Genomic DNA, 20,278 nt, shown 5'->3' on the forward strand with positions numbered 1-20,278 from the left:
GGACAAGCGTGGAATCGGTTTGGGAAGAACCCAAGCTTTCTTTTTCAATTTACGAGCCCTTTTAACATCTGCCGCTGTTGGTTTGAACCCTAGTCCGAAGGTGTCTAGATTTTTGGTCAGAAAAACAGGTTGAACAATGCCCTGAAGCTCAGCCCCCAGACCTTTTCCCGGCACGAACCCATTACTCAGCATTTCTGATACAACCATGACGGTCGCAACTGCCACCCTGGGACATGAAATGCTTTTACCCTCGGGCACTCTGCTCACCGGGACCGTGTCAAAGACCTGATAAACCCATGGTCCCTTATCATCTTCAGTTTCTATAAAGGGCACAATGGCATCATTCATTGCGCATGTGAGATCTTCCCCATATAACATAATTTCTTGTCTGTCCCACTCGAACTTGACCATTTGGTGCAGTGTGGAACGCACTGCTTTGGCCGCGTGGATCCATGGTCGACCCAACAAAAGATTGTAGTACACTGCAACATCCAACACCTGAAATTCCATAGTGAACTCGACTGGGCCAATAGTCAATTCGAGTACAATTCCATAGTGAACCCTCGAACACAAAATACTATTTTTGCGGATTCTATCATCATCAATCTTCAACTTGTTCAATGTGGACAACGTACAAATATTAGCACTTGACACGTTATCGATCAGCGCCCGAGTAACCATTGAACCTTCACACTTGACCGTCAAGTAGAGAGCTTTATTGTGTTCTGTGCCTTCCACAGGCAATTCATCATCAGAAAATGCTACCTTGTTTACCTCGAAGATCTTGTTGGCAATTGTCTCCAGATGGTTCACTGAAATTTTGTCGGGCACATGAGCTTCATTCAATATCTTTATCAAAGCTTGGCAATGCTCGTCAGAATGGATCAATAATGACAACAACGAGATCTGGGCCGGTGTTTTTCTCAATTGTTCAACAATGGAATAATCTTGCACTTTCATCTTTTTCAGAAATTCTTCTGCCCCTTCTTCCATCACAGCCTTTTTGACTAGCACTGGATTATCTTTAGCGCCCCTAGCCTTTCTCAACTCCTTGGGAGCAAAACAACATCCCGACCGAGTTAGTCCTTGTGCTTCACAACTCTCTTCCTCAATTTCCTTTCCTTTGTATGTCACCACTACCTTGTCATATTTCCACGGTACGGCTTTGCTATCAACCACGGGTAATTGGACTACCGGCTTTATGACAACTAGTTCTATGTAGGCCCCTTTCACAACAACCACGGGTGTAGATGATGACCCTAGTACCACTAACTTGACTGGCTCTGGCTTTTTTGCAGCAACAAATGGTCCTTTTCCCATTACCAACACTGGCTTATCTTTTATTGCTTTTAGCTGAACCACTGGCCTTGCGCTAACTGTCTTTTCTTTGACCTTGGCTTCCGTAGAATGGATCACCATAACCGTCTGTGAGGGGTTTTTAGGCTCTGTCCCCTTATGTATCAGTTCGATCATATTGGCTTCATAATGCGCTGGTAACGGGTTTTGATTGATGTTTGGGGCCTCTGGAGCCTGTACTTCAATACAGCAATTATCAATGAGTTCTTGTACCGCATTTTTCAGCTTCCAACATTTTTCAGTATCGTGCCCCGGCATCCCTGAGCAATACTCGCAGCTAACAGAATGGTCTAGGTTTCTGGGAAGGGGGTTTGGTGCTTTGGACTCAATTGGGGTCAACATTCCCAACTGTTTCAATCTATGGAAGAGAGTGGTGTAAGATTCTCCCAGCGGAGTAAATGTTTTCCTGTTTGGGGCCTTCTCACTTATAAAAGCTTGGTTTGGGCGGAAGCTGGTTCCTGGTCTGTTTGCCCTGGGAGGTGGATAGGTGTTTTGTGGGGGTGGATGTGTGTTTTGGGGAGTCGGTGCACGCCATTGCGAGTGCATCGGAGGCTGAGTGTAGGTTTGGGCGTGGTGGATAGAAAAGTGGGGTTCTGGTGATGGATAGTAGTGTTGCGGTGGGCCATATGGGGTATATTGGTAGTTTGGGTGGTGGGGTCTGGGTTGGTTGTAGTAGTGTGGAGGGTTATTGGGCCTGGACCAAGCACTGGTTTCAACCGTAGCAACTTCTTCCTTCTTCTTCTTTCCAAGCGCACCACTAGTACCGCTTTGGATGGCCTGGGTGGTTGCTTTCAATGCCGAGTAGCTCAAGATCTTGTTAGACTTCAATCCCTCTTCAATCATGGCTCCCATCTTTACCACTTCATTAAACGACTTTCCGACAAATGTCACTAGATGACCAAAATAGGTAGGCTCCAATGTTTGCAAGAAATAATCTACCATCTCACTCTCCCTCATTGGAGGATCAACCCTTGCTGCTTGTTCCCTCCAGCAGAAACCAAACTCTCTAAAACTTTCCCCGGGCTTCTTTTCTAGCTTCAACAATGACAGGCGGTCAAGGACTATCTCAAGGTTATACTGAAAATGGCCAATGAATGCTTGTGCCAAATCATCCCATGTATACCATCGGTCGGGGTCCTGTCTCGTGTACCATTCCAGCGCGGACCCGCTCAAGCTTTGACCGAAATAGGCTATCAACAATTCATCCTTCCCCCCAGCACCTCTCATTTTGCTACAAAAGCCACGCAGATGGGCTACTGGGTCACCGTGTCCCTCATACAAGTCAAACTTCGGCATTTAAACCCCGCAGGCAACTGAACATCGGGGAAAGGGCACAAATCTTTGTACGCAACGCTGACTTGGTTGCCTAAACCATGCATGTTCCTGAAGGACTGATCCAGGCTTTTGACTTTCCGAATCACTTCATCCTGTTCTGCATTCTTAACCGATTTCTCAACTTCTCCCGGGATTTCAAAATGGGGAGAATAGGTATATGGATCAGGCACTTTGAAAGTGGGTTTGGGAGGGTAATATTGGGTGTCGTGAGCTTGGAATAGCGGCTCACTGGACGATCTATGTAATGAGGCTGGGGGAGGTGCCACAAAGAATGGAACCATAGGTGGTGGAGGGTTCTGTTTGGGTGGTGGAGCTGGAGGAGCGTATGAAGTAGTACCATAGCCCTGGGCGTGATAGGGGAAGGCTGAAGATGCGTGGGAAGTGGTAGGCTCCTGAGCCTGAGCCAGGGGTGGGATGTAAGATGGATTAGCGGGGTATAGTGGTGCCGGATGTCCCTGAGACCATGCCCGATGCATTTCGGCCATTTGTGCTTTTAGTTTCCTCATCTCTTCTTTCATAGCACCCACATCTGTTACCTCAACTTCATTTGAAGGGTCTACGATGCTGATTTCCGAGTCCTGCCCTGTCATGTTTACTTTATCTTTCGACTGAGTGTTGTACGAGTGAGTTGCCAGAATTGCCAATCAACTAACCACCTGCCTGAACTCACACATTTAGACAACCACTTTGTTAGCGATTAAGTTTTAACAGATTTGACAACCGCACGTTGGTATGAATGCACTTATACAGTTAATCATTTCTATTATGCGTTTGATCGATTGCATGCGTCATCCCGACACTTCGTTCCTTGTTTCTTTTTACCTTTCTTTCACATTTTTTGTGCTCTTTTCTTTTTTCTATTTCTTTCTCTTTTTGTGTTTCCGCTCATTTCTTGCTTTCTCTTTCTCTTTTGTTTTTCCGCTTTTTTTTTCCCTCCCTTCTTTTTATCTCTCTCTCTTTCTTACGTTTTGTTGTTATGATTACGGTCGAATCCTATGGAGATTGCCTACGTATCGTGACCCCGCACGAATCGGACCAAGCGTAGTTCGTGAAAAATAAATGCAAAAATAAAGGGTGGAAATAAGAATTAATTTTTTTTGAAAATTTCATTTTTCATTACTAAAACAAACTATTACAAACTAAACATTTTCCGGAATGAAACTAACAGACGCAAATTAAAAGCAAACACAAACTCTAAGACTGCAAACATACTTGACCTGAAAAGATAACGGACAGACGAAAGACAGACTCAAAAGGTAGAAAACTACAGACATGGCCTATGCATACTCTAGTGCTTCAAACTTAGGTGTCCGCGGGGCGTCGTTCGGCCTCGCCGCGAGCCTAGGATCCAAATCCCTTTCAAGCTGCTCTAATTCATTCATGGTTCGTTTCACATAGATCATCACTACGGAGACAAAAGTAGTAGGGGTCATGTCTTCACAAACCCGACATCTCCTGAAAATGGCATGAGCAATGGCTCTAATCCTGTCTTTTGTTTGCTTCTTTTCTATAAGCAATCGTCTTATCTGATCACTACATGTCTTTAAAGCTCGAGAGTCCTGCAGGTGTTGATCTTACAACTGGTGCACTTCTACCTCCATTTGGGCCAACAAGTCGTAACAATGTCCACTTTCAATTCCAAAATCTCTAGCCTGCCTAACCGTTTTACCCTCAATGGCAACCACTTTTCTCTTTAAATCGGCAACAATTTTCTCATGGTCCCTTTTCAACTGATTCAAGTATTGGCGACGCTCCTCTGTTCTTGTAGCCCACTGCGCTTTAAGACATTTTCAGATTTATCTAATTCATCCCGCCATTCCCTGACTTCGTTTTCCAATCTTTTTATCAATTGCTCATCGGATCGGCTCCTTGGTTGCTTATCGACGGTTATCTTCAATTGCCGGATTTAGGCCCTAAGCGCTTCATTTTCTCGAGCCAGTCTGTTCTTTGCACCTTGATCCGCGGCAACCTGTACACTATTCTCAAATTTTAGACTCTCAACTTGCTGCTTCAGTTTACCAATCTCAACTCGATAGCCTTCTTCCTTTGCTAACCAGTCCCACTGCTCTCGGGACGACTTGGCGAAAACTTCGAGATGAGGTCTTTTAGCCGGTCTCCCACACGCCACGTCACCTCTGAACCAATCATGATACCCCGGGGCAACTTCCCCTTTAGCCCTATCTGACACACAAGTGTTCGCCATCAAATGTTGACACTCACTCCAGATTTGGCGAACCTCTTCTTCAAGGAACTGACCGTCAGGACTAATTTCGACCACTTGGGTACTCAGATCTTCATCTCTCGGTACTACTTGATACCTCCCGAGTTGCCTCAGAACCCGATATGGTGCATAGGGCTGGATGTTTTTGAGTCCCATCAACAGAAAATGCGGCCGGGCTGCTGGCATATATATGACTTCTTTGACAGGCAACCATCCAAGCACCCACTGTATCTGGCTGGCAGTGAGGTTCCGAAATAATGATGTCCAGGCCGCGACCCCTTCAGGTAGACTAGCCCCTTTGATTCTTGTGTAAAATTCTCCTATACAAGTTTTCTCAAACGAACCATAACTCAATAGCTGAGAGCGGGGGCACAAATGCTCAGTCATCCACATTTGTAACAACAAGTTACATCCCTCAAAAAATTTGCCCCCAGCTTTGCAAGCAGTGAGAGCCCGGAAGATGTCAGCCACGATCATAGGTGCTAAAGTGCTTTTCCCCATGGTTTGCAAGGTACTGACGACCCCCGCTACTTTCAAATCAATATTACCATCTTTCCTTGGGAATATTATGAGGCCCAAAAAGGCTATCATAAAAGCCACCCATCTGTGTTCCTCCCATTTTTATCGGTTACTTCTACTGCATAGCTTAAAGTCTGGATTATTGAACCCGCCCACGTGGCCATATCTATCATATATGAAGCGGAAACTGCAGAAACCCTTTGCAAAATCTGGATGATGAACCGTTCGGGGTATTTTCAAGGAATCCAAAAACCGGTGTATGGTAATGGCCCTGAGAGCAATTAAGTATTTGAACCTCAACGGAGCTTGATCACTTCCGATGTACCCCGCTATTTCTTCCAATATTGGGGTGAGCTCAAAGTCTGAGAAATGAAATACATTATGTGCCGAATCCCAATAGGCGACCAATGCCCTGATAATATCCCCCGAGGCTGAATGTTTAATAAATCTGGAAGATCTTTCAAATATTTTTTCACTTCGTCTTGCCCCTCTTTGCCCAAATCATTCCACCATAATTGCAACTCAAAAGGGATTTTGGTCATTATTGAAAAGAGCTCATTTATCATCGTGCTCATCTTGCACATTTATTAAAGCGATTAAGCAAAAGAAAAACTTTTATTTGACTCAAAAAAAACTATCTATAGCTTGACTCAAAATTACCTATATATTTTCAAAATTTAAAAATGAAGAACTCGATTCTCAAACGCGGCCTTTCAGCACTTCGGGAACAAAGATTTTAAGGCTGCGAAAGTCAACCGGTCATACATCAAAAATTGACCAAGATGGCCGTTTTGCAAAGTCAGCCTTCTAGCGTTCCTTTTAGGGACACTTGGCTATTTATGACAAGATGGCACTACTTGACTTATTTACAACTCTTTACTTATTTTTTTTTAAATTAAGATAAAAGACCCGGTATTGCAACACGACCTTTTAACGCCTCGAGGACCAAAGGTGACTATTTATGCAAGGTCAGCCTTCCGACGTTCCGTTTGGGAACATTTGGCTATTTTTGACAAAACAGCATCACCCAACTTTGTTACGACGAAAAATAAAAATTTTGACATTTTTTGGCTATTTTTGCAAAGGAAGGTTGGACCCGATGAGGGTTGCCTACGTATCTCACACCCTGTGAGAATCAAACTGGCGTAGTTCGGGCGAATAACGAACTATATTTTAAAACAAGACCCCTTTTTTCATTTTCCATGGCAAGGCGAACTATTTTCCCCTTTTCTATATATATTTTTTTGAAATCAAGATGAAACAACGACTCTTTTTTCATTTTCCAAAACAACCTATTTTTCTTAGACTAAAATAAAGACTCTTTTTCTTTCCTTTTCAACAAACAATTTTTCAAAAAATAAAAGACTTTTTTTTTTTTTGTAAAACAGACTATTAAAAAGCGTTTTTCTTTTTTATTTTCTCAAAATTTCGGCAGCGTTTCAACAGTGTTTGTTCTCGCTCTTATTCTTTTCTTTTATTTTTTTCTTTCCTCAAATTTCCAACATTTTCGAGATTCAGAAACCGGTCAACATGCAGGTTCGGAACAAATAAATGCACAGCACAAGAGAATGCATCAGGATGGTCTTTTTCATTTCAGGTTGCTAGTCCTGGACGGACCCAACCCCTGTGTTGAGTCTCCTAAGTCAAATGCAACGTGATGCAAATAAGTGTTCCTACTAGGGATCCGACATGAAGTCACGTTATTCTATGTTCAAAACCTGGGTCAGTGTTCTAGACTGTGTACCCGAGCGGACAACTCGAGTCGAGGAGGGGCAACTTACCGGGAACCAAAAGGCCATCCGGCTTCGTAACTTGTCCGGCCTCTTTCTTACTTCAAGGTATGACACTAACAGAATAGGGAGTCTCAAGCAGTAAGCACATCCCCGGAGGTGAAGAGAGAAGGGTGTCGGCACAGTTTATATATAGTTCAGATAATATCAAAACGGTAACATTTAGCACATTCAGCACATAAAACATGTAGGAAAATCAGATACAATTAAATACAACAATTTATCTAAGCTCGAATTCTAAACCCTGAACCAAAGATTCTGGGTTCGATCCCCAGCAGAGTCGCCAAAGCTGTCACACCTCCTTTTTCACTACACCCCGCAAAGGGCGTAAAGGAGTTTTTCCATTTAAAGGACAATCAGAACGGAATTTAATTATTAATTATTCAGAGTCACCACTTGGGAGATTAATGGTGTCCCAAGTCACCGGTTGAACCCCGAACCGAGGAAAAATATGACTTTGTTACAGTCTGCGAACCAAAAATCCGAGTAAGGAATTCTGTTAATCCGGGAATGCCTAACACCTTCTCCCGGATTAACAGGATTCCTTACTCGGATTTCTAGTTCGCAGACTGTAACAGAGTCATATTTTTCCTTGGTTCGGGGTTTAACCGGTGACTTGGGACACCATTAATCTCCCAAGTGGCGACTCTGAATAATTAATAATTAAATTCCGTTCCGATTGTCCTTTAAATGGAAAAACTCATTTACGCCCTTTGCGGGGTGTAGTGAAAAAGGAGGTGTGACATATCTTTCATAATATTTTCTCATTCACAAAATACTTTTCCCAAAATAAATTTCTTGACTTTCTCTTCATTTCATATTCGTTATTAATTCTTTTCTTTACAAAGAAATTTTTAGTTTACAATTTTTTGAAAAGATTCTAGGGTATTTTAGTCATTTTAACAAAAGAATAGCCTATCGGCACTTTTTAATCAAACATATCAACTGCTTATTATCAGTTTCAGTACTTCTATCCAAACATATGAATGCTTATTTTCAAAATCATTTTCAGCACTTAAAAAAGCTTTTTAGCACTTCAAGCTTATAAGCTATTTACAATCCGCTAACCCAAACGGGCTCTTCGTATCACTCATCCATAATTAAGTTATTAAAGCTTATGCGAGACACAAAGTTTTGCATTCAATTTTTAGTACAAACATCACATGCGAGTAAATTTTTTCCTCTTCGTATCTATTTTGATCATAAAATTTTAGATATCAAAATTGTCAAAAATATTATAGTATCCCAGTCAAATATTTTTCTTATTTAATTATATCCGAATTAACTTCGCCAATGCACTGTCCATGTATATAAATTAAATATCGCAGGTATACTTCTGGATATGGTTTCTCAGACAAGGTTGGCAACAGATGAACTCGGTCAACTTTTTATAGTTTCAACCAGTTCAACTACTCATTTACTCGTATATAATCGAGAATTCAAGGACACACGAGATCTCTTACGATGATTTTCCAACCTATTTCATAACGTAAGGAAGTAGGTTTACCAAGACAGCAAGTAATTGTTTATTCAGGACATGCCTGTTGATGCTTCTACAAAATATATAAGCTAATGTTGCAAAGTGCCAAGTCTCAAAACCTCACCAACCAAATATTAAAATAAGAAGAAAAAAGAATAAAAAAGAATAAAAAAGAGGGAAATGCCAGGGGAATAGAGAAGGGTGGATGCATAGCAGTGACGGACCTAGAATTTTTATCAAGCACTGGCGGACCTAGGATTTTCATCAAATAGGTTCAACATGTGAAGGAGTAAATGTACAAATCTCTTTGAGGAAATTTATGATTTAGGGGTTAGTAAGGACTTTTTCGGAAGTATGTTCTTTTAGTCTTGTCAAACTCACTTGGATGATAGTCCTAATTGATATTTTTTCTTTAGGATAAGTCTTTAAGAAATTCAGATCTATTATTTGCCTTTGTTTTTTTTTTTTTTAGAGGAATGGGGTTGTTATTCTAATTGGTTCAAAATTTCTTTCACGAGAATAGCAATTTGGAGGATGAACTTGATTGTGGCAACTTGGAAGATACTAGTACTAGAGAATATAATCTCTCTATTAAATTTTAAATTTTGATTATCAAATTAAAAATTCAAATTAAAACATTAATTGAATAAATATATTTAAAATTAAAGCATCAGAATTCACAAACAAGAATTAAACTAAACTCAAATGTAACTAACATCAGGATACTTTGCTTGTAACTAAATTAAAACTTAGATTATTTGGCAAAAAGCAATTGAAGTTATTGATGGAAAGTTGAAAAAAAGAAAGTAAATGGAATAGATCTCTAATGGCTCAACACAGAGGGTGTTTGGCTAAGCTTATAAGCTGGTCAAATAAACATTTTTTGGCTTATCTACGCGTTTGATAAAATTAAAAGTGCTTATAAGCCAAAAATAAGCCAAAAGTCATAAGTTGGTCTTCCCCAACTTATCAAATTTCAGCTTATAAGCACTTTAGGTTTGACCAAAATATTTACTATTCTATTCCTAAAATAATTCTTTTTAAACAAAACTCTTCGTATACCTAATTCTTCAACTGCTTATTATTAATTTCAGCACTTTTATCCAAACACGTAACTGCTTATTTTTTAAATCAGTTTCAGCACTTAAAAGTACTTTTCAACACCTAATACTTATTAGCTACTTAAATCAGCTAAGCCAAACGGGCTCATAAACTAATTAACTAAGAAGGCAGTAATAAAAATCTAATCGCAAACTAATTAAGAAAAAGAAATAAAACGGCTATCTTTCACTAAATTATTGTATCTAAATAAGAAAAGAATAGTAATACGCATTATGTTGCTATTTAGTTTCGAAATCATCACCTTTTAAACAATTTGAACCTCTTAACCAATGATCTAAACACTTACATTATACCAAGCGGGTTCAAAATTTATTTTATAAGAGAATATCTTCGGAGAAAGATAAAATATACACATATATACCGTGTTATTTTTTGACGAAGCGGGTACATATAAATCCCCTTGACCCCATGTGGTTCCGCCCCTGATGCATAGGGATAGGTGGCGAATGCAGCTCTTTAGCAACAAATTCATTGAACTCGGTATTTTTAATGCTGAACATAGATTTATAAGTGAAAACTAATTAAACTTTTGACAAATAATAAATGTCAATCCATCATATTAAAAGTACAATGAATTCAATACCAAGAAGCTTAAGTGTTGAATCCGTCAAGTTTAAATCTTGGATCAGCCTCTACATAATGCAAAGGCAGAGCTAAGATTTGAAATTTATGAGTTTAGAATTTTAGTTCTTTTAAGTTACTGGATTTTAAATTAATAATTTGTACATATTCAATAAATTTCATAAAACAAATATAAAGTTTGGACCAAAACTACTGGATACAGTCGAACCCGCGAGCAAAGGGCTAGCTCCGCCCCTGACATAATGGTTCATCATGAAGCTATTAGTGCAACATCTTAATCTTGCATGTATCAGAACTGAAGGTTGATAATTGATTAATTGTCATCCCTGTGCCTAGAAGCTAGTTAATATAAACTGCTGATTACATGTAAAACAGGAATAACTCAAGTCCAGATGAAGGTAACTTCCTTTCGCCTCGAAACAATTGATTTGAACCCAAAAAGCACATGGTGGATTTACCTTATTGGTGAGTCTTGGACGGGTTAGTGTTTAAGGAAGAAAGCCTTACTACTGTAGGGAAATGACACCGAAAAATAATAACAATAATGCTGCAATAATATTATTTGTAAGCAGATACACGAATTGGCTTGAGTCGTGCTAGGTACTGTCTTAAGAAATTATTTCAGCAATGTAAAATATTTCTCCAGGATTAAACAAGCACATCTCTATTTATTTAGAGGATACAAGAATTAGCAAAATCAAATAATACCGGCAAGTTTTGAAATAAATCGGAGGAAAGAAATAATAACAAGAGATCATGATTTGGTCAATAGTGGGAATAAGGATTATAGTAATGATTAGCTAAAAAAGAAGGCAATGATTAACAAAGCAAAGAGTAAAAGACCACTTTTTTTATGTCCTTACGGATGAATCAAGAAGGCTATTTATATAGATGCTAGGAGTTTCTTAAATTGCCAAGTGTTTAATTGCATAAAAGATAATTGCTACTGGTTTATGGCTTAGCCATTTGGCCAGATATCTTCATGTAAAAGGCCATATGGTACATATTCATAGCCACTTGTCCACAAAAATATTGAAAATACTACCATAGTCCCCACTATTTTAAATTTTTTTGTACAAATAAAAGTAATGGATAGAAGAGTAAAATTTGCTGGATTTGCATGGTCTAAATGTAATAGGTTTGGTGTCTTCTGGACTATGAACCAAACTTAGACCAATAAAATTTAACTTACAGTATTACTGGTGAAATATAGCATTTCTATGAACCAATAATTCTTATTGTAAGTCAGAGATTTTATCAATCACATTTTTACCCTCACAATTTTGTTGTCCAATGCGGTTTTGCGCCCAATAGGTTATGTGCGTACCTGGTTATTCATGAGAGCTCTAGAGACTAGGCCAAAATCTCATAGGAGCTGCCCCACTCCACTCTCATATAGGTGAATTCATCAAGTGTATATTGCTTTTAAATACACCATCCATAAGGAATATGAATTCATTAAGAGTTATAACTTAGCCTCTCAATTATTAGCAGTCAAACACTCTCTTTTAGTGCTTTAGTGTCAATATTGACTTGTTGTTACCCATATGAACCTATTTCATGGGATCTCCAATCACATATGTTGGGTTACCATCTCTATTGACTACGTGTCAACCTTAACCTCATCTCTTTTGAGGTTTGAAGAATTAATTTTCTTCCCATAGGTTTAATCAGAGGGTCGGCCAAATTTATCTCTGACTTCACATAGTCAATGAAAATTATTCCATCTCTCAACAGCTATTTTATGACATCATGTCTCAATTCCATGTGTCTACTTTTACAATTATAAGATTTATTATTTGCAATAGCTATTGCCACTTGACAATCACAATGCATAGACACAGGTGGCAAATTGGCAATACATCATTTATTAAAGTGATTTTAACTAAGAAGTTTCTCAGTCACTCAGCCTCAAAACCAGCTAAATCTAGAGCTATAAACTTCGATTCCATAGTCGATCTAGCAATGATCGTCTGTTTAGCTGATTTCCACGATATTGCGCCACCACCAAGGGTGAATACATAACCACTAGTGGATTTTGTCTCATCTGAATCAGATATCTAGTCTGCATCACTGTACCCTTCTAAAATAGAAGGAAATCCCACTATATAGGATACCATAATTCATGGTTCCTCTCAAATATTTTATTAGTCTAGCTAATGCAGACCAATGCTCATTGTTGGGATTATGAGTACATCTACATAATCATTGTCTACCAGTTTAGTATAAACACATTTATCCACCTCAACTGAAGAAAACCTGTCTCTCAGTAAGATTTGTTCAAATTTCTCATACCACTGCTTAGCAGCTTGTTTAAGGTCATAAAGAAATTTAATTGATTAAAACTTTATTTTTTGTCCGAGAATAATACAACCTTTCAAGTTGAACTACATATATATTTTCTTCTAAATCAACGTTTAAAAAAGCTGTTTTGACATCTATAAAAAGCTTACAATGAAGTTAAGGCAATTAAAACTCTAATACAAAAAATTCTAGTTATTGGTGCAAATGTATTAAAATAATCTATATTTTATTTTTGAGAAAATTCTGTTGCTACTAACCAAACTTTATATTTATCTAAAAGTACATCATGATTAAATTTCCTTTTGAAAATCCATTTATAACCAATAGGTTTTGCACCAGAAGGTAAATCAGTTAAAATTCATGTATTATTTTTCATAATAGAATCAATCTCAATTTTTAGGAAGTGGAATTGCATGTCGAGAAAAGTGAACCTTCTGAAGATATTTCTCCTATTACATAATACCATGATTGAACCAAACAAAGATTGAAAACACCAGATATGAGAAACTGAATACTTAAAAACATAGCAAGCAAGAAGTACTGAATTTTTTTCATCCAAATTCACAGGATAGAAAGACCAACCTGGATTATACGAATAGTAGAGGCTTTCGGTTGACAATCCACTCCTTGTCGTTCAAGCTTCTCAAGTGTGTCAACATCAACATGTTCGATCTCAACTGTTAAAACTCCACACCTAACTTTTACATTTAAATTTAACTTGCAGAACAGTCAAAACAACAAACATATATTTGACCAAAAAATCAAACCTTTTCCAAATTCTTCAACGGTTACACTATCATCATAGCTTCCTACCACATGATCATGTGCTAATGCATTTGCGGGCAATTCTCCATCGGCTCCAAGACGATCACTTTGAGTGCCATTTGGGATGCTGCTTGACACAACATACGACCCAGCTTCCCTCCTCCCAAAACACCTATAACCATATCAGACACTCCATGGACTGGTGAACCACTGCATTATTCAACATATTCCAGCGTGCTGTTAATATTATCAACCAGAAAATGCAATAAAACATCATTGCAATCGCATACAGTAATCAACTCTAATTGAAACTATATAAAGTTTGAAACTTTATTTATCCAACCAACATAATCAGATACCACATTTGAGAAAATTGAAGTTCTTGACCCTTGCCAAACTACACATACTCCCTTTGTCGCATTTTATGTGGCACATTTTCCTTTGTAGTTTGTCCCAAAAAGAATGACTTTATCTATATTTAGAAACAATTTGACTTCGAACTTCTCATTTTTACCCTTAATGAGATAATTTATAGCCGCACAGAGGCTAGTTTGTTTTAAAACACAAGTTTCAAAAGTCTTTCTTTCTTAAACGTCATGCCCAATCAAACGCCACCACATAAATTGGGACGAGAGAATACTATTTACAGACTGAGAATTATATCAATCAACTGCATTACTAATGAAACAACTTACTTCATCAAAAGAAGAGAATTATATCAATCTCAAATTAGTTTGGGCCGATTATATAAATTTTCTCAAATTATTGTTAAATCATACTTCATCTGTCCCATTATATGTGGCACGCATGCCTTTTCTATGTTTCGAAAAAATGACCTATCTTTTACCCTTAATGAGATTGGTTTATAGTCACACAAATGTCTATTGCCATGTTTCAAAACACAAACTTCAAAAGTCTTTTTTGCTCTCGAACTCCATATTCAGTCAAATCATATCACATAAAATGGGACAAACTGAGAATTATTTAAAAACAGATAAAGGTTGGATATATGATACCTGGGTGAATCTTGCAGAGCTTCTAAGGAAGCTTTACTGATATGAAGTAGACAAATGAGAGGCTTCAGGAGTTGTACGCAGAGCTTAAATAGAAGAACCTAGTCATTAAGTTAGTTAGTTATCAGAATAGAAGTTAAGTCTTGAGATATACACTTTAGTCCCCCTTACGTTTGATATATAGTTAGCAATAATTACACACTGGCCCACATTATCTTTTGTCTTTTATATACATAGCCCCACCAGATATAGGAATGATTATCCTCTTTCTCTTGTATATTGTACTGAACTTTCCTTTTTGGATCATGAATTGAAATCCCTTTTATCTTTTTGCCCTAGTTTTATTATTTCTTCTTCACGGTTTTTCCTTTTTACTTTATTGTTCCATTGCTTTTTTCTTGCTTTTCTTCCACCTTGTATCAGTGGTATCAGAGCTTATCTTGGCTCTATGGGACGATGACAACCAATATGAGTGAGGTCATGGATGTGCTCAAGACACTACAACATTATGCATTTATAGCTACGAATTCTCAGCTACGAATATAAAATTTGTGGCTATTACCATAAAAATTAGAGTTTCGATGTCTTCAATAATATTATCAGCTAAGGTAACATCAGTACTGATAACATCGAGATCATTTCTTCTCCAATTTATAAAGTCTTCATCTTCCTCAAATGTACATGAGAAATTTTGAGCATCTTGTTGAAAAGTTTCTTCTCTGACAGCACCACCCGTAAAATAAGTAGAATGACCATTCAAGACAATGGACCAATTCGGATGAAGATTATCCTTGACATAAAAAACTTGTTCTACTTGAGATGCAAGTACAAATGGTTCATTTGTTGCTAGCTTTCGGTTAGTATTAACACTAACAACGCCATGTTTATCTATCTTCACTCCTTTCCCAATGTGATCAACATCCATCCAATCAAATTTAAATAAAACAATTCGTTTGCCTTCAAGGTATTGAAGTTTACTATTTCAGTCAGAACACCATAATAATCTATATTTTGACCATTCATTATTCCTCGTACTAAAACACCACTATTTTGTTTTACTCTATTTCCTTCCAATTGTTTAGTATGAAACCTAAAACCATTTATTTCATACCCTTTGAATCTTTGGACTCCATCAAAAGGACCTCTAGCCAAAGAATACAACCCGCGACTTGCATGAGAATTGTTTTTCTTGCGCATTTGCACGATCTACATAAAAATAACTAATAAAATAATGATGCTAAAGAAGTATTATAAATAACATTAAAAATACAATGAAAACTTACTCGATGGAAAAACCAATCATCAAAGTTCATGTTCCTATTGTTCTGCTCGTACTCACTATTTAAAATAATCATAATAATGAGAAAGGGCTAACAAAATTAAATTCACAATATATAATACCATAAAGAAACAATAACAACAATATGCCCAGTGTAGTCCCACAAGTGGGGTCTGAAGGGTAAAGTATACGCTGACCTTACCCATGCCTTTAAGAAGGCAAATAGGATGTTCCCGGTAGACCCTCGGCTGAGGGAGGGGGGACAATAACAAGCAAACTAATCTGACAACCGAAGCAAAATACAAAACTAGTAGTAGGTAATGCAATCAAAAAATCGAAAATAAAAGACAACAATAAGTAGTAATAGAAGTCTAGGGATAACAAAAAGAAAAAACACGAAAGACGCCAAATGATATATCAACATGTATTTTTAGGAAAGTGTTCGGAGAAAAAAAAAGCACGAGAAGAGTTTGACATTTTCTTTTAGGTAATGATTTGATTATTACCATACAGACCCAAAGGAAACTTTTTAACAGGGAAATTGGAAAATACATGCTACATATCTAATGTGCACGTTACAGTAGATTCCTTGACTAATAAAGTTCTTACTAAGGCATTTTCACCAAGATGATTATAGCCACAAAAAATCATCAAAAAGAGTTGTAACCAATATGAATCGGAAAGATTTACTTGATGATTTAAACAAAGATCATAAACAACAAATCATGTGCTTATCTTCACTGGACAATACCAAAAAGAACTTTTATGGTCGAACACTTCTAACTCAAACTCTTATAAATGCTTGGATGTTATTGTAGAAACAATAGCATAAAGAAAAACAATACCGTAGAAATGGTTGAACTTCTTCACAATTTCTCAAAACATAAATATGCGCTTGTTTTCGCTCAACCTCTTCAAGAATTCTAGATGTATCGCTTAATAAAGGGCAACCCTTTTGCTTAAATATTGATAATCCATTGCATGACTCAGCATGATCACCTTCATAATTTTTGTCCACTGGATTATACCCTCTCCCACTTCCATGTAAATACCTTGAACAAAATATTAAACTTGCTTCAACAATATACCCTTCTGCAATAGATCCTTCAGGTCGACATCTATTACGAACATAACATTTCAATTTGTGCAAGAATCTACATGATATAAAAGGCAGTTAAAACTCATAGCATGATAAATTAAGTTAAGCTATTAGCATGATAAACTAACAAGCCACAACAAATTAAACTGAAATTGTGAAATAGAAAAACATACCGCTCTATTGGGTACATCCATCTGTACTGTACAGGTCCAGCAATCTTGGCCTCTTGTGGAAGATGAATGATCAAGTGCACCATAATATCAAAAAAAGCTGGTAGGAATATTTTTTCTAATTTGCTTAACGTTATTGGAATTTGAGCTGCAAGCCGATCTAACACATCAACTCTTACTGTTTTTGAACACAACTCTCTGAAGAAAATACCTAGCTCGGTAATAGCAGCATAGACATTGTTCGGCACAACTCCGCGAATTGCAAAAGGAAGCAACTGTTCCAAGAGAATGTGAGAATCATGACTCTTTAGTCCATAAATTTTTCGATCCTTTACTTTTACGCACCGTGATAAATTCGAAGAATAACCATCTGGAACTTTAATAGTTTTCAAAAACTTGCATACTTTAGACTTCTCTTCCGGTGATAAAGTATAACATGCTGCTGGATAATACCACTTTCCATCTCTTTGAGTTGGATGCAAATCTCTTCTTATACCCATTTCCTTCAAATCACGACGAGCATTCAGATTATCTTTTGTTTTTCCTTCCATATCTAATAACGTCCCAATAATATTGTCACACACATTTTTTTCAATGTGCATGACATCTAAATTGTGACGTATTAAATTATTTTTCCAATAAGGAAGTCTGAAAAAGATGCTTTTCTTCCTCCAATTATGAGTGGCTTTATCCCTTCCGTGTCTTTGTTTCTTCTGGGTCTTACCAAATTTAAAGCCATCCAAACTAGCCAACTGGTTTAAAATATCATCTCCAGAAAGAATTTTTGGAGCATGTCTTCTTTCTACTTCCCCATTAAAATCACGTTTATTACTCCGCCACTTATGATTAGATGATAAAAATCTACGAGCACCCATGTAAGAAAACTTACGACCATACTTTAGACGAATAGACGGAGTCTCTTTATTGCACGAAGGGCAAGCCAAAGCTCCCTTTGTGCTCCATCCAGACAAGTAGGCATAAGCTGGAAAATCGTTTATAGTCCATAAGAGTGCTGCCCGCATACAAAAGTTCTCCTTTCTCGAAGCATCATATGTATTGACTCCATTATACCACAATTCTTGCAACTCATCTATCAAAGGTTCTAAGTACACATCAATGTCATTTCCAGGAGCTTTAGGACCCGGTATCAACAAAGATAAGAAGCAATATGGTTGCTTCATGCACATACAAGGTGGTAGGTTATACACAGTAATAATCACTGGCCAAGTGCTATGAGAAACACTTAAATTACCAAAAGGATTTATCCCGTCAGATGATAATCCAAGTCTAACATTACGAGGATCTCTAGCAAAACCCGGATTAGATGCATCAAAATGTTTCCACGCATCGGAGTCAGCTGGATGTCTAAGAACCCCATCTTTCAAACGCTGATTATGATGCCATGTCATATCTGAAGCTATTTCTGATGACATAAATAACCTTTGCAATCTTGGTTTTAAGGGGAAATAGCGTAAAACTTTTCGAGGAACTTTGTTTTTATTCTTTCTTGGCGTTTCCCCATTAGTTTTTTGACCTTCAACTGATTTCAACCTAGACTCACCACAAACCAAGCAAGATTCTGCTTTTGCATTATGTTTCCAAAATAACATGCAGTCATTTTCACAAGCATGTATTTTTTCATAACGAAGACCTAAATTTCGAATCAATTTCTTTGCTCCATAGAATGATTCTGGTAAAGTTTCACCAGAGGGAAGAGCTCGTTTAATTAGCTTCATTATGCTATCAGTTGCTTTATCACTCAATCCAAAAAGACACTTAATCTGGAACAGTTCCACGATCAGTGACAACTTGGAGAATTGCTCGCATCCAGGATAAAGTTGTTGTGCAGCATCATCCAACAATTTAGAAAATTCAAAATCAGGTTCTGAGGTATCAACTTGTTTACGCTTAACCCCACCAGAATAATCCATGATATTAGGGCCAGCAACATCATAAATCATATCAAATATATCATTATCCTGCTCATTTCGTACTTCCTCTTGTCTTAATTCATCATTGTTAGTTCTTTGCTCTTTAGATGCAAATTCTCCATGATAAAACCAACGAGTGTACCCCTTGACTATTCCAAAAATTATTAAATGTTCCCTGACGTCATCTCTAGTCTTATGGAAAACATTGTTGCATTTCTTACAAGGACAAGGAATTTCACCTTCTAGTTCTGTATGCTCAAAAGCAAATTGAAGAAAATCATCAACTCCTTTTAAATACACATTGCTCAATTTATCGGTGCAACGCATCCAAGTCTTGTCCATTTCAAATTTCCTACAAAGAAAAGAATAAGATCAATATGCATCAAAAAGAAAAAGATCCCAGATTTGCAAGAGTTAAGCACAATCAGTATTCTAAAGCCCAAACATTGAACTTTCAGCTAGAAATAAACGGAAGACAGAGACTTCTGATTTTAAGAGACATTCCCTTCGCTTTTCTTTTTTCTTTTCCTTCTCCAGCAACGCTACATAAAATGCCATAAAAATGGTGGAGATCCAAGAAGTTTCGCCGACGAGGCATCTCCATTATTACCAAATTCAAACCCAAACCCGAACCCGACAAATATGACTAGGTACATACGAATATTCTCAAGATTTTGCAAGCTTTGTTTGTCTCTTAGTTTCTGTAGTTACTAGATTCAAGTATAACAACTCATTCCAATATTTTAATCCAGCGAAGTACATATCCCTTTGTTCTCCATCTGTTTGGATACTTTTCGTTATGGATTCGAATTCTCTAATTGCAACTACAATTTTACATGGCAAAGGAACATCCATCTGCTATTCTATTCTTAAAAAGAAAAGTAATAAGAAAGACACTTCAAAGACAAAATTAAACTTACTTTTGATGTCGCTCAATGATGCCAGATGAGAAATGAGAATGAGGTTAAACCTTTAGCTTTGAGAGAATTTTTTGGAAGAGGCCGTTTAGGGATTTCTTGATAAGATCCAAAAATGTGACCAAAATTGAGGGATTTCCTAGTATACACTTTAGTCCCAATACTTTATACTATATGTTTATGTTGTTAAAAATTATTTGATTCAAATTTGTTCTATCAGAACAATACCTTTATCAACCAAGTGTAATTAGAAGTGTTTATAGTTCGATTCAATTCAATTTTACAGGGTTTCACCGGTAAGTTTCAAGTATCTTCATTAGAAATACTCAAAGTATTCTAGCATGAGTAGCAAACTACAATATATTGAATATGTGTCACGATCCAAAATCTCACCA

The 20,278-nt window shown here is 37.3% G+C and overlaps 1 protein-coding gene across 10 annotated transcripts; it reads right to left on the reverse strand.

Annotated features, from left to right (window-relative positions):
• Positions 1-10,136: 10,136 nt before the first annotated feature.
• On the reverse strand, positions 10,137-20,043 carry LOC107786374 (uncharacterized). 10 transcript variants are annotated; one of them, XR_012700379.1, is made up of 7 exons: positions 19,887-20,040; positions 17,039-19,318; positions 16,612-16,920; positions 15,771-15,825; positions 14,491-14,588; positions 13,292-13,684; positions 10,137-10,315 (listed from the first exon to the last, which is right to left on the reverse strand). XR_012700379.1 is itself a non-coding variant. In XM_075233512.1 (6 exons), exons 2-6 carry the CDS (start codon positions 19,306-19,308, stop codon positions 13,537-13,539), a joined length of 2,880 nt encoding a protein of 959 aa, XP_075089613.1. In that variant the 5' UTR covers positions 19,309-19,318; positions 19,887-20,040; the 3' UTR covers positions 10,967-13,536. The 10 variants fall into 10 exon arrangements, 6 of the variants coding, with proteins under 6 accessions (XP_075089613.1, XP_075089616.1, XP_075089615.1 ...); XR_012700380.1 differs by lacking the exon at positions 10,137-10,315 and adding an exon at positions 15,599-15,693 and having other exon boundaries at positions 13,548-13,684; XM_075233512.1 differs by lacking the exon at positions 10,137-10,315 and having other exon boundaries at positions 10,967-13,684.
• Positions 20,044-20,278: the final 235 nt, after the last annotated feature.

The sequence above is a fragment of the Nicotiana tabacum genome, chromosome 16 (assembly GCF_000715075.1).
Source record: "Nicotiana tabacum cultivar K326 chromosome 16, ASM71507v2, whole genome shotgun sequence".
Lineage (NCBI taxonomy): Eukaryota > Viridiplantae > Streptophyta > Magnoliopsida > Solanales > Solanaceae > Nicotiana > Nicotiana tabacum.

Excerpts from the sequence above, each read along its gene's own strand:
- LOC107786374 (XM_075233511.1), bottom strand. The coding sequence starts at position 19,308 with ATGGACAAGACTTGGATGCGTTGCACCGATAAATTGAGCAATGTGTAT. Across the intron at positions 16,921-17,038 it reads TGGATGTACCCAATAGAGCG|ATTCTTGCACAAATTGAAAT; the intron begins GTATGTTTTTCT and ends TATATCATGTAG. Across the intron at positions 15,826-16,611 it reads GAAGTTCAACCATTTCTACG|TGAGTACGAGCAGAACAATA; the intron begins GTATTGTTTTTC and ends TATTTTAAATAG.